The 14107-nt window shown below is 41.1% G+C and overlaps 2 protein-coding genes across 2 annotated transcripts in view; both read right to left on the reverse strand.

Moving 5' to 3' along the window:
- Window positions 1-478: 478 nt before the first annotated feature.
- Window positions 479-14107, reverse strand: part of RGS22 (regulator of G protein signaling 22) — a 65497-nt gene continuing 51868 nt past the window's right edge. The window contains 6 exon segments of the mRNA XM_065627230.1: window positions 479-506; window positions 508-556; window positions 1114-1216; window positions 2882-2977; window positions 9456-9617; window positions 11161-11340. Coding sequence (XP_065483302.1) covers window positions 479-506; window positions 508-556; window positions 1114-1216; window positions 2882-2977; window positions 9456-9617; window positions 11161-11340 — 618 coding nt within the window.
- PABPC1 (poly(A) binding protein cytoplasmic 1) overlaps window positions 7787-14107 on the reverse strand; it is a 338028-nt gene continuing 331707 nt past the window's right edge. Inside the window, exon 15 of the mRNA XM_065627232.1 lies at window positions 7787-7798. The gene's annotated coding sequence lies outside the window, so the exon portion shown is untranslated. The remainder of the gene's footprint in view (window positions 7799-14107) is intronic.

Here is a 14107-nt window from a genome sequence, read left to right on the forward strand (position 1 = left end):
TCTAGGGATTGAAGCTCTGAAACAAAATCTGCTTTTCTGTCTTCAGTAGATCTCTTTGTTGTCCCATTCTTTTCTCCCATTCTAATGTTTAATTGGCTTAGGCAGAGATGAGCTATTGCTAGTTCTGTGTCAGGCCCTTGCCAGTAACTCCATGGGGTCTGAGCTTCCTCCAGTCATCCTATGCTCCTATTTAAAATATTTTAACCTGGAAAGCTCAGAGAACTGCATTTCAGAGACTACCATTTTGCAACAAAACTCCATCTGGTCAACATTAGGTCCACTAACCATGGCTGGAGTGAAAAAGAATCTTGCCTTCATGTTGAAGCTGTATAGCTTCAGTGAAATGTGATTTGGAGTGGGATAACTTGCTACTAATGAGCCTCAGCACTGACAGCAGGAAAAAAAGCTTTTAAGAATCAAAATTTCAAGGCACACTTGTTGGCAGTCTGTTACTCACTTTCTGTTTCTTGGGAAGATTTTAGCGTTTCTGCAAAATCACACTGCTCTGGAGAAATGATGGATTTTTTGGATTTTCCAAAGGACAGAGATGAAGAACCTGTATATGGAAAGAAAATTAAAACTGAATGGTTTTAATATCGCATAGTACTATTGCTAGCCCTACTGCTAAATGGAGTTATTTAGTGAACAAACAGGTCATAGTATCCTTAGGGAAGATGTAAGAGGATGTACGCATGTGACATAAGGATGAGGCAATGCCTCTTAGGTCCCCCAAAAGCGTACTGACAAACTGGTGAGAAAAGTTTCATCTCTCTGCCTGTATGTAAGTTGATGAACCACAAGAAGCCAGGGAGGTAAAATATATATGTGAAGCAAACAGGATTGCCATGTCACTGTGCAGAATGAATAAATGGCTGTATTTCTCTCTGCAGCAGGACCTGTGCAGTAAGGACAATGCTGATACCTTGCAACTTTTGCTTTCTCAGAAAATTTATCCACCACGAGTGTAGTGCAGAGAGTAACTCCTCTGCAGACAGCATAAGAGAGGCAGCAGTTTATGTGCACAGCTCCAAGGGAGAGGAGAGTCCTTGTACTGAGAGAACTTCCCCTAAGCTATAAGCTTGTCCTCTGAAACTACAGAGCTTGGTTAACAACCTGTAAGGAATGATGATGAGGTTTCCTCCAGATCTTCTTGCATTTTAAGGAGTACTCTCTCCTGCGCCAAGGCTTCTAAGTACTTGGAATAGGACCAGGAATCCTGCAAGAACCATTAAAAACCATCAGCCTCCTGATGATGTCACTGGTAGTACCTGGTCCATTTCAACAGTGAGACAAAAAACTTGTTTAGTTTATATCCCCGTTATCGAATAATCATAATTATTAAGAAGTTCTGTCATGACAATAATGGGAAAAATAGTATTGCTGCAAAAAAAACCCCCCTCAAAACACCATGAAATGCAATTTAAACAAGTTTGACAGATACCATGTTTACATTCATTTATTCTCCATCCCTGGTCTGAGTCCTATTCTCTCTCCTTTTGTCTTCAAAACGTAAATACAGCAGACTTTACCGCTTCCAAAATTTCAGCCTTTTGTGTTATTGAGGACTTCATTTTATCTCCCTGCCACACCCTTCTGGTGTGTCCTTTTTCAAATCATTGAAGGTTTCATTAGCCTCAGAGGTCGTTCCACCTTTCCAGCAGAGTGCTGCTACCACTAAAGGCAGATCACCTTGAGATGTCATCCTTTCCTTTTCTAAGGAACAAATGTTGCTCTTGACATTACAACAACCACAGTTCAGGTTCCATGTAATTTTTAGGCCACTCTCCCAAATCAGTATCAGAACTGTACTTTTATTTGGCCTTTTTCTTTTTTTCCTTACAGCCTGAAAAGTTTGAAGCCAATTTGTCATTTCATGACTCAGTAAGAAGCACATCTGTCATCTCCCTAGAGCAGAAAGAGGCTTGGAGAAGAAACTGCTCTATAAAATAATATTGCTCTTTCTGCAATTACCTGCCTCTTGAGGACTTAGGCTTATGATACTGATGTACAGACTCACCCAACTATTTTTTTTAATAGGTACGAGCAAAGGTTAAAAGGTCCATTTAAGGGATAAGAGGGTGAGCTTAACTGTGCAGTTTGCACTGTGGTTTCATATTTTGAGGCTATTTCACACTGCCTATTTCTATATTCTGCTCATCGCTAATGTAATGCCACAGGAAGAGCTCTATGGAATGTAAGCAGTGGCCAGACTGTGATTTACCCCTTCATCACATGACATAGCTGTGATTATGTGGCTGCACAGATGCCCTGTTATGTTTTGGCAGGGTCAACTCAACTGTGAATGATCCCTTGAGATGCCTGAGGTGGCATGTCTCTACTTCCAGTTTCTGCAATAAAATGACTGTTACCTTTTCACTACAGATTGGATGCACCATGAGACTTGTTATGGAAGAAGTACTAAAGAGCTATTTTCTGACAGATTTTCTATCCAAATACCTAGATCTCCTCAGAGTTCAGCTTCAGTTTTTGACATATGAGCAGAAGAGGACTCAAGCCTAAACCAAATTATTTTGGGATATTAATTTCACGAGTAATGAAAAGCTTCTTATTCCAGAATTGAACTTCCTTTTCTTCAATTTATCTTCAAAAAAGACTCTTTTTGAATCTACAGACCTAAAGAGCCTAATATGTTGTTAGATATTAATAATACTCAGAACCGACATCTTAAAAAAAATAATAAAGAAAAAACATCACCAGTAAGGCAGATAAACTTGTAAGTGAATTTAATTGTAGAAGAATGAACAGTTATTGAAGGACCACATGACAGTAGTATTCAAAACCAAACTCCACCTTCCATTCTCCCAAGATCATTTTATCTCTCTTGAGTGATGATATCTGTAGCAATATGTTAATTATTCACCTGCTGCCCATATCCATCTGAAAATGATGCTGGTCCTCTCTCCACACCAAACTTATCTACCAAAGCACTGACAAGTTTTGTCCCCACTTCTTTACCCTGCAAGTAATAAGAACTCATAATTAGATGTACACAATAGTTACTAAACTAAAGTAAAAAGCAAAGTCTGAGGAAGCAAAAATTGTCATTGGAAATGAGATGGTGCCACATACAGTAGTGTTTTGTAATGCCCAGTTTCATAATTCATCACATTGGGCATAATAGAATATAGCAGAAGATACTACTTTTTAAAAGCATTTCTTTGTTCTAATCGAAGTTTCCTGACCTCTATACTCCTGCCGGCTATATTCCTTTCAGATTCAATCCCTGCTCCAAAATATAGTTGAGTGAGAGGGCAGATCTGCAACAGAGTATATTTTAAGGACAGAGGGCAATTGTGATCCTCTAATTTGGCCTCAGGTATAAACGTAGGCCATAGGATTTATTATTATTAGTTCCAGCTTGGTCCAGTAGCTGTGAATGGACTACAGTATACAGTATATATAGGAGAACAGCTAATCTCATTTAAAACATCTACAGTGAACGACAAGGCGTTGTAACACTTGGTAAACTGCTCTGGTGATTAACTATTTGTCATTTTCATGTTGTTTTAGTGTTCTGCTAAGTCTGCACCTCTGCACATTCTATCTGATGATCCCAAAACTCTTTATGAACATCAACCAATGCTTATATTTAACCTCACATAATTAACCCCACAACATCCCCATTAGGCAAATAATATAACCGTCCCATGTTACAAATGAGAAATTGTAAAAAAAGAAGACAAATGGTTTCTAAAAATCACTCAGAAAGCCCCTGAGAGATAGTAAAAGGATCAGAATATTCTGCTTCCTTGCTCCCAAGGTGCCTTTTTCTTTCCTCATCACCCTTACTGTCCTATGGGCCCATCATCTGTAAAGGTGACTTTTGGGTATCAAACTGCCAAGCCAGTCTGGTGTTTATCTTTGCTCCAGAAGGCTTAATAACATGGATGCCGAAGCAACTACAGAAACAGTATGTATACTAATATACTACAGTTTGTGTTTGTTAGCCTTCTCAATGCGAATGGTGAATTAAATGAGGTATATAATAACGTCTTACCATAATAAATTGACAAATGTTATGGTAATATCATATCCCATGACATTACACTACTTACTAACAAACAAGCTTACTGCTAAGAAGCTTTAAGAGAGATAAGGGAAACATGGAAAAGGAAGACTAATGCTTATGGTTTTACCTTTCTCTGCTAAGGGCATGGCAGGAGCAAGTACAGATTTACAGTGTAAGTTTAAACTATTTTGTGTACTTGAAAGCGAAAAATCCAAAATATATTTTGGAGGTAAAATGCAGTTGTGTATACAATGAACTACAAATACTGGCATCAAGGTAGTCTGTAAAAGGTGACTGATATTTTTTAAAGTAGCTGGCATGTGCATCTGGCAGCTAACAAAGGAACAGATCCACAGACAGGCCAAAGATGTGCCCAAGTAGCTGTGCCACACTAAGGGCAAATATGTGAAAAATGAGAAGCAAACCATACTCTCCCAAGGCAATAGCTTTTAAAACAACTATTTCAGGTTAACACTGAAGCAATCACATTATGCTTAATGTCTGAGCTTACTTCACCCTGTACCAACCCATCCCTGCCTTCCAGATGCTAAGCTCAAAAGAGGTCTCTGCATTGTACAGTGCTTGCATGGCAACCCTCACTGTCAGACACTCCTCCCTGCTCCAAGTCCATTGCCAGGAAGCCTCCCATAGGATTTGCTCCATAGGCTTACACAGAAAATATTGAGGTAGTCAAATAATACCAAGGCATGCACCATTGTGCAGTGAAAGCCTCCTTGTCTGCCCACTTTTTCCATTATACTACATAAAAGTCCAACTCTTATGCAGTTGGTTCATAAAGTGAGGTGAGCCCAGGTAGGCTGGGCACCCCAGGGACAAATTTGTGAGAAGGGAGAAAGCAAAATTCCTCCACAGGATTATTGTTCTGTTTGACATAAATCCAAAATGGCAAGTGATGTGTAGAGAAAGAGAAAATACATATATATCTAAAAGAAAAAAAAAATCACAGAATCACAGAATGTTAGGGATTGGAAGGGACCTCAAAAGATCAACTACTCCAATCCCCCTGCCAGAGCAGGAACACCCAGATGAGATTACACAGGAAGGTGTCCAGGCGGGTTTTGAATGTCTCCAGAGAAGGAGACTCCACAACCCCCCTGGGCAGCCTGTTCCAGTGTTCTGTCACCCTCACTGAGAAGAAGTTTCTTCTCACATTTAAATGGAACCTCTTGTGTTCCAGTTTGAACCCATTACCCCTTGTCTTACTGTTGGTTGTCACTGGCTCCATCCTCGTGACACCCACCCTTTATATATTTATAAACATTAATGAGGTCACCCCTCAGTCTCCCCTTCTCCAAGCTAAAGAGACCCAGCTCCCTCAGCCTTTCCTCATAAGGGAGATGCTCCGCTACCTTAACCATCTTCGTGGCCCTGCGCTGGACTCTCTCCAGCAGTTCCTTGTCCTTCTTGAACTGAGGGGCCCAGAACTGGACACAATATTCCAAATGAGGTCTCACCAGGGCAGAGTAGAGGGGAAGAAGAACCTCCCTCGACCTACTAACCACCCCCCTTCTAATACACCCCAGGATGCCATTTGCCTTCTTGGCCGCAAGGGCACAGTGCTGGCTCATGGTCATCCTGCTGTCCACCAGGACCCCCAGGTCCCTTTCCCCTACACTGCTCTCTAATAGGTCATTCGCCCACCTATACTGGAACCTGGGGTTGTTCCTGCCCAGATGTAAGACTCTACATTTTCCCTTGTTATATTTCATTAAATTTTTCCCTGCCCAACTCTCCAGCCTGTCCAGGTCTCTGGATGGCAGCACAGCCCTCTGGCGTGTCAGCCACTCCTCCCAGCTTGGTGTCATCAGCAAACTTGCTGATAGTACACTCAATTCCCTCATCCATGTCATTGATGAATATATTGAATAACACTGGACCCAGAACTGGCCCTTGAGGGACTCCACTAGATACAGGCCTCCAACCAGACTCCACCCCATTGACCACAACTCTCTGGCTTCTTTCCTTCAGCCAGTTTGTGGTCCACCTCACTACCCGATCGTCCAGTCCACACTTCTTCAATTTAGCCATGGGGATGCTGTGGGAGACGGTGTCAAATGCTTTACTGAAGTCAAGGTAGACCACATCCACTGCTCTGTCATCATCAATCCACCTTGTTATGTCTTCATAAAAGGCTATGAGGTTGGTCAAGCACGACTTCCCCTTGGTGAAGCCATGCTGACTGCCCCTAATGACCCTCTTATCCTTGATATGTCTTAAGATGGCACCAAGGATAAGTTGTCCATCATTTTCCCAGGGACAGAGGTGAGGCTGACTGGTCTATAGTTGCCCAGGTCCTCCTTCTTGCCCTTCTTGAAGACCTGAGTGACATTTGCTTTCCTCCAGTCCTCAGGCACCTCTCCCATTTCCCAAGACTTGGCAAAGATGATGGAGAGTGGTCCAGCAATGACTTCAGCCAGCTCCCTCAGCACCCGCGGGTGCATCCCATCTGGACCCATGGATTTATGGATGTCCAGATTGCTTAATTGGTCCTTAACCCAGTCCTCATCAACTGAGGCAAACTCCTCCATTGCCCTGCCTTCCTCTGGGGCCTCAGGGGTACGGAGCTCCTCAGGACAGCCTCTGGCAGAGTAGACAGAGGCAAAGAAGGCATTCAGTAACTCTGCTTTCTCTGTATCTTCTGTCACCAGGGCACCCACCCCATTCATCAGTGGGCCTACATTGCCTCTGGTGTTAGTTTTATCAGCTATGTATTTGAAGAAGCTCTTTCTGTTGTCTTTGACCCCTCTTGCCAAGTTTAACTCTAAGGAGGCCTCAGCTTTCCTAGTTGCCTCCCTACATCCTTTAACAACAGCCTTATATTCTTCCCAAGTGGCCAGCCCCTCCTTCCATGATTTGTAAACTCTCCTCTTCCACTTGAGCTTACGCAGAAGTTCCCTGTTTAACCACGCAGGTCTCCTGCCTCCCCTCCTTGACTTCCCACATGTCGGGATGCACTGATCTTGAGCTTGGTAGAAGCAGTCCCTGAATGTTAACCAACTATCTTGGGCCCCTTTACCTTCAAGCAGCCTTGCCCACGGGATTTCCCCCAGCAATTGTCTGAAAAGGCCAAAGTTGGCCCTGCTGAAGTCCAGGGTTGCAATTCTGCTTGGTATTCTGTTCCTGCCACACGAGATCCTGAACTCCACCACCTCATGGTCACTGCAACCAAGGCAGCCCTCAGCCTTTACTGCTTCAACCAGACTCTCCTTGTTAGTGAGGATGAGATCCAGCAGCGCACCCCTCCTAGTCGGCTCCTCCACCATTTGCATCAGAAAGTTACCATCAATGCACTGGAGGAACCTCCTGGACTGTGGATGGCTGGCTGAGTAGTCCTTCCAGCAAACATCAGGGTAGTTAAAATCCCCCATAACAACCAGAGCCTGTGACTGTGAGGCCACGCTCAGCTGCCTGTAGAAGGCCTCATCAACTTCCTCACCCTGATCTGGTGGCCTGTAATAGACTCCCACAACAGTGTCACCCCTGCCAGCCTGCCCCTTAATTCTCACCCACAGACTCTCAACTCGCTCCTCAACCGCCCCTGGACAGTACTCTATACATTGTAGTTGCTCTCTCTCACATAAAGAGCAACTCCACCACCATGCCTGGCTGGCCTGTCTTTCCTGAAAAGGACATAGCCATCCATGACCACATTCCAGTCATGTGAGCTGTCCCATCATGTCTCTGTAATTGCCACCAGATCATAATAAATCTAAGAAAAAAAATAATTTCTAACCTTGCCGGATCTTTCCTTTCCTTCAGCATGAGCCTGGTGGGGCAGAGGAGCATAGAGATTATTTTAAATGCCAAGAAATCATCATCTTCTACAAGCTGCCAAGTGAACCTACTATTGCTTGTGCTGGGTGAACCTGATCAGTATCCTTCAGGGATACTGGACTATTGGAATAGTTACATTATCACTGAGGGGATAGAAATCTCAAGCAAGAGAACAAGGAATGGCAAATTCTTTAAACAATAATAGAGGGGCAAAAGGGTTTCAGAAACTTATCTGTTCCATCTGTTCTTTCAAGAGATTTTAAAAGGTAACTGGTTTACTGATAATTTTTTGTGATAATAATCTGCAAACTGCTTACTGAACTACATTCGCTGTCACTTTCTAAAATTTCTTACCCTATTTCCCAGTTTAGAAGGGTAATTCACCTTTCCCATTTGTTCCCCATAAAAGCTCGGCTTCTGCCCTTCTGGCCAAGATTTGCTCTTTATTTCCTTGATCTTAATCAGAAATCTTATAGACAGGCAACAAACAGATGGAAAAAATAAGTCTGTGAAAATGCAAAAGTGCATTGCTTTGAAATATTGCATTTTTGCACTGTAAGCATTGCCAATGGCCTTGCCAGACATCTCTGTATGGAGGCAACGTGCTTTGGAGAAAGGAATATGAGTCCTTGGATTTTAGATTTCACTTGACATGGGTGTGTAGCCTTGAGTAACGCTTCACCGGTCCTCAGTTTTCATATTTCTGAAAGAGGATAACAATGTGTACATGTTCTTAGGGGCATATATGTCTCTATCTGTCCAGGTACTCGTGTGGTTCTCATCATGAGAAATATCTCAACATGTGTACATGGTATTTAAAATATGTAAAGGTCTTTTAATGCTACTTATGATAGTTTGCAAGTCCAATAATTTCTCTGCCCATAAAGGAATGTTCTCTCCTCAAAACTGGCCAAACAACTACATTTTGTAAAAAAAAAACTTTTGCAAAGCTTATAATCAATGGAAAAAGAATCCATTATATTTTAATAACAAAATTCCAAGAAAAACCATTTTACAAGCAAGCATTACGCTGTAGAGGTGACAGTTCTGTTAATGCACTAAAACTGTCTGGAAATTCATTGTGAACAGTCTAACAAATTCACTGTCAAAGCTGAGAAATATTTGAGAAAAGACAAAGACTATACAAAGCAAGTAGCACATAAACATTTTAAATAATGTGCAGACTTTTCAAATGCTGCTTCTGAAAAACAGAGATAAAAGCCGGTTTTATTTTGCTTTCAATAGTGACCCAGGATCATATACTCTAAAATAGTACCAAAAAAAAGTGCACACAGGTCTGCAGCAACCCATTATATACATGGACCATACATAGAGGTTTTGTTAAAATTCAGCCCTCTTTTTCTCTCTTCTCTTGACACAAAAGATTACTAAAATACGTGCTCCCCTCTGCTTAATGAAAGGAGTATTCCATTGACTCATCTGCTTCAAGTTAAGCATATGTATATGCATTGGCAGGATTGGGAACTAATCGTCCTAGGACTGAGTTGCATGTAAAGCTTGAACTCTAACAAAAAGATTTCGGTAGCTTTGGATCAGGCTGAGAAAGGGATATTTGAATTCATGTATGTTTGCTCCTGAAGGAGTTTTTATGCATTTCATCAGCTGTCACCTGAAACTTTGTGAGCCATTCCTCTTCTGTTTTGCCTGCCTTCTTTTGCATCTTTTTTCCCTTTTTTCTCTCCAAGGCAAGTAGAATGTTGTCACTAGCCAAATTGCTTCGAAACTTACAAAATTTTGGCCAAAATTTAAACAGAAGAGCAAAAATAGTCATCTGCATAGAAAGAAAAGAAAGTCAGTCTTGACCATGTTAAGAAAACAGAGTTTACTGCAAAACAAAATGTAGTTTACCATGAGAATGAAATAACTATTTCTTTTTGAATACACAGCCTTATTCCTCCCACGTACTGTGTCCTGACATTTCAGCCCAGCTTTGCTAGGCACATGCTTTTCATCAGTGTGTTTATTACTGGTGAGAAATCTTCCTAAAACACAGTTAAAAGGCACTTTCTTTTTTTATATTTCCCTAAACAATTGTTTGCATTAATGAAAACATCCATCATTTTTTACAAGTATTCCTGATAAAATATACACCAGTAGAATTGGTTTTGCCCCACTGTTCTGCTCAAGTATTCCAAATATTCAGTTCATTAGGGAGAGGGGTTTTTTTCCCTCCCTAACAGAAAGGAAATACTTTTTTGCCTCTGGAAAGGCTCTTAAACCACATTACAGATCTATGAGCAAATCTTGGATAATTTTTAAATGATATAATCTCTCACAGGGTCTTTTTTGAACTAGAGTAAGAAAAACAATTTTAGAAAAGCAAACAGAGGGGCTCAGTGAATTCCGGTGCTGCACGTACTAAGGCTCACATTTTAGAATTTATTTCGATGTTTAATTCTCATTGAGAAACATGGCTTCAAAGGAGCTCAGCATGCTCAGCACCTCACTGCTTCTGGCTCAACAGAGTTGACAGTGGCATGTGAGTCACTGCCATGTTCCAGTCACAGCTTTTTGGCCAAGTTCTTCCCTTGGTTTTGTGCCACATTTCTGGAGTTCACTGGGTTTTACGTGGGCTGAAATGAGACTTCTTGTTTCTCTTAGGGCCTATATGAACCCTTTTCTCTGACAAACCATCCATCTTTTGTGATTCAAATACTTTATGGACTCACGGTTGACATTTAAAGGTGTTGGTGGCAATTTTATAGGAAAAGAAGAGGAACTAGCTTTCTCAGGGAGGTAAGTCACAGAAAACAGTAACGAGGAATAAGAAAATAGTAGGTCTGTAGTAAAGGTTCACAAATTGCTGTTCAGTCTGATTAGTACAAAGATCAGAGAGAATATTGTCTACAGCCATTTAATAAAGACTTTCTGTAATAAAGAAGGGAAAGGCATTCTCTAAGTTTAGCTGTCTTTGTGCTTTACTCACATCTGCATTTCTTTTCATAAACTACAAAAACTACAAACTTTCTAACTACAAATTACTTCTCTGAACTAACCAGGTGGTAAAGAACAAGCAGTTAAAACCAGACAGAATTAATTTCTATTGCCCGAATTCCTAACACACACCCAGATAACACCTTTGCAGGATCAGCTAGCTGTCAGAGATTGTCTGGTTTATTGAGCAGTAAATATCTGAAGCCTCTCTGTCATCTCCACCATCCATTCTTCATTGAAATGCATGACTATAGTGTTCTCCTACATGCCCAGGCTTATGTACAGAGTCCAAATTGTCACATAAGCAACAAAAAACATCCTTAAAACCAAGCACACAGACTCTAGCCAGATCTGTTACAGAGATTCTCCTAGCTTCTTACCTGTGCCTCCCTAAAAATGTAAGGTCCTAGTTCTTTCCTGTGCTCCAAAATCTTCTTTGCTTGTTCCGTTGGGATGTCAATCTGCAAAGCTGGGGGTATGGCAGAATTAATAAAGCAGTCGATAATAGCTGTGATCTTTTTCTGGACTGTGGCATCATCACAATGAGAATGGCACAAGTCCTGAAAGATGAAAACCAGGATTTTCAGTCAATGTAGACAGAGACGCAAAACCCTTTACAAGGGCCCAGTGATCAAAGACTAATAGTCATGCAAAAATAATTACACAGTAGATTCCTTTAGTGTGCAGGACAAAATTATTATAGCAAATATGCATGATCGAAGACATAGTTAAGACATGAGTGGAACTTCTGGTTTGCAAATGCAGATATATAGCAATCATTGCTTTTAGGGGATAATTTCTGCCTGCACATTCTGATGTAACAGGATAGTTTTTAACCTGCATTCAGTCTAATTACATTACTGGCAAATAGGAGGTGTTTCTGAAAAGAGAAACACACCTACATGTGTGAAATGCACTGGTTTTCTCAACGAGCCTGCTATGACCAGCATAGCCATGGTAACTAAAAGACAAAAAAATGCTCCAAGAAAAGAGAGGGATTATTTAGAAGGTACAAGGTATTATAACCAGGAACGCTGGCATGAGAGGGGACAATTTCAGCTACCAATCTTCTAGTTTCACCATTAAGATTTTCTAGTTTCACAAAACCCCAGTGCTAGAAGTAACTCTGTGCAGAACCGAATACAAAACAAACCTGAATTTACAAGGGTGAGACTCAAAGGAACACTGAGGGTTTTCTATTTTTTTTAATGTGACCCTATTGTCGTCATAAAACCTGTTGTTATTACTGTGTTTTCACATTCTGACAATGCTACCATTGGACTTTGACAGGAAGGAAAAATAATTCAAAGAACTTCCTTCAAACACTTTGAAACATGAGGTTTCCATCTATCCAGAATCATCAAGAAATTTCTATAGCACTAGGAGATTATCACATATATCTACTGGAGACACGAGGAGCACTCTCGAGAATTTTCAGGAAGAGAACTCTCTAAATAAAGAATATGCACTTAGTTTTGTTATAGGAGGCTGGATATTTACTCTGCAAAGAAATTAAAAACAGGGATTTTAACCAGAAATGTGCAATGTGAAAGCACTGGCTTGTTTTATTATGAATACTTTTTAGTTTTGTGAAGGAAAAAAAGAAAAATAACAGCTACAATGAAGAAAGTAAGGCGCTACAAAGACATATTCAATATATCCTAAGAATATGTTATGGCTTCCTTTGCTCATCTAGCATAGAAGGCAGAGAGCTGTAGTAAGAGGGAAAACAAGCAAGCTGTATGATATGAAAAGGGATGAGACATGAGCACAGAGAAACAGATGGAAGTGATCCACAGCATTATATTTCTTCATATGTTTTTAAAAATATTTTTGTTTTTTGATTGTCCCAAGATGTGCTGCCAGCTTGATGCATTACGAGGAGCAATGCAGTCACTGACTCCTAAAGGGGGATCTGTCTAAACTGATGGCATGATAGGGCTCAGACAATAGAAGTATGCACCGTGCAAAGTGCTGCCCACGTCTTTGACAATATTCCTCCAGTGCAGCCTGACCCACAACACTCCTACTACTCCAGCCCTCTGCTTCTATAAAGAGCATCAGCTGCCAACCATGACGAATCATGCGCATGTAGAAATATGGTCAGACTGTACTTTTTCTCGATAAGAAGACAAATAAAATTAACATAAATGAAGGAGAGGGGGTGGAACATAAAACAATGAACGCTTTCTTCAGAGAGCAGATCCACAGAGAATACAGTCTAAACTACACTCCACATTAATTTGCAGGAAGTTTCCACGTCCTCCACAATGTAGCAATGAAGAGTCACAAATCCGAAAAAAAAAAATCAAACGTTTTGGGAAGGATTTATGTCATAGAACTTCAGGTGCCTTCATGTGAAGTTTCTAGTCTAAGCTAGTCGCTCTGTAACCAAGAGAGAGGCAGCAGCACCCCCAGAGAGCATTTCAGCCAATGATTCTTCGCTCGGGGACCTGAGCCTCTGTGAGAAGGGGAGATTTCCCCCTGGAAACAGAGGAACTTCATCTTCTAAAGCAGACCCCAAATTCAAATGTGTAAAATTAAACAGTGAAAACACACCCATATGCCTGCAGCAGGATCTCCAAGCGGTAATGTAGCATCAACTGTGTTTACCTCCTGATTTCTGAGCAGGTCAGCTAACCCAATGCTGCCTGCCCCGTGCACCCAGGCTGTGTCCAGCAGCCCAGGAGAGGCTGCACCCCGGCAGCACTTTTGCATCAGCGATATCCCAGAGGCAAAAGGAACGAGAAACAAGTGAAAGATCCATGGTGCCCTTGCATTCACTCTGGGGTGCTACTAGGAGGGTGCAGTGTGATTTAAAGGCTCACTCTGGAGGTTTCCCATTGTGTTACATCCCACACAGCAGCAATTTCACAAAGGGGCATGTATGTGAGAGAGAGGCAATCCCTGCTGACCTTCCCCATTACGTTTCACCTTGGCCGCATCCTCAGTTGCCGTCAAAAGTGACTGTACAGAGTGCAAGGGAGCTGCGGTCTGCATTGTACATATAAGATTTTTGGGTAGATAGTCTCTTTACATCTGTACATTTGATTGAACTTTAAAGTTTTCTCTGATTTTTGACAGATTACCAAATTCAGCAATAATCCCATTATTTAGCAGTATGTAACTATAAAGACAGAATGAACATTTTAGTGTTTGCATATTTTCTACTGCTCAACAGATGTATACCAAAATCCAGGCATTAACTAGTTAGTGGTGTCCCTTTAGAGACTTAAGAGATTATTACAGTTTGAAGAATAATAAAGAAATACAGGGACAATATATTCAAATCATTAAAAGTAGCTACCCTTAACAAGTGTGTATTTT

The sequence above is a fragment of the Caloenas nicobarica genome, chromosome 2, assembly GCF_036013445.1.
Source record: "Caloenas nicobarica isolate bCalNic1 chromosome 2, bCalNic1.hap1, whole genome shotgun sequence".
Lineage (NCBI taxonomy): Eukaryota > Metazoa > Chordata > Aves > Columbiformes > Columbidae > Caloenas > Caloenas nicobarica.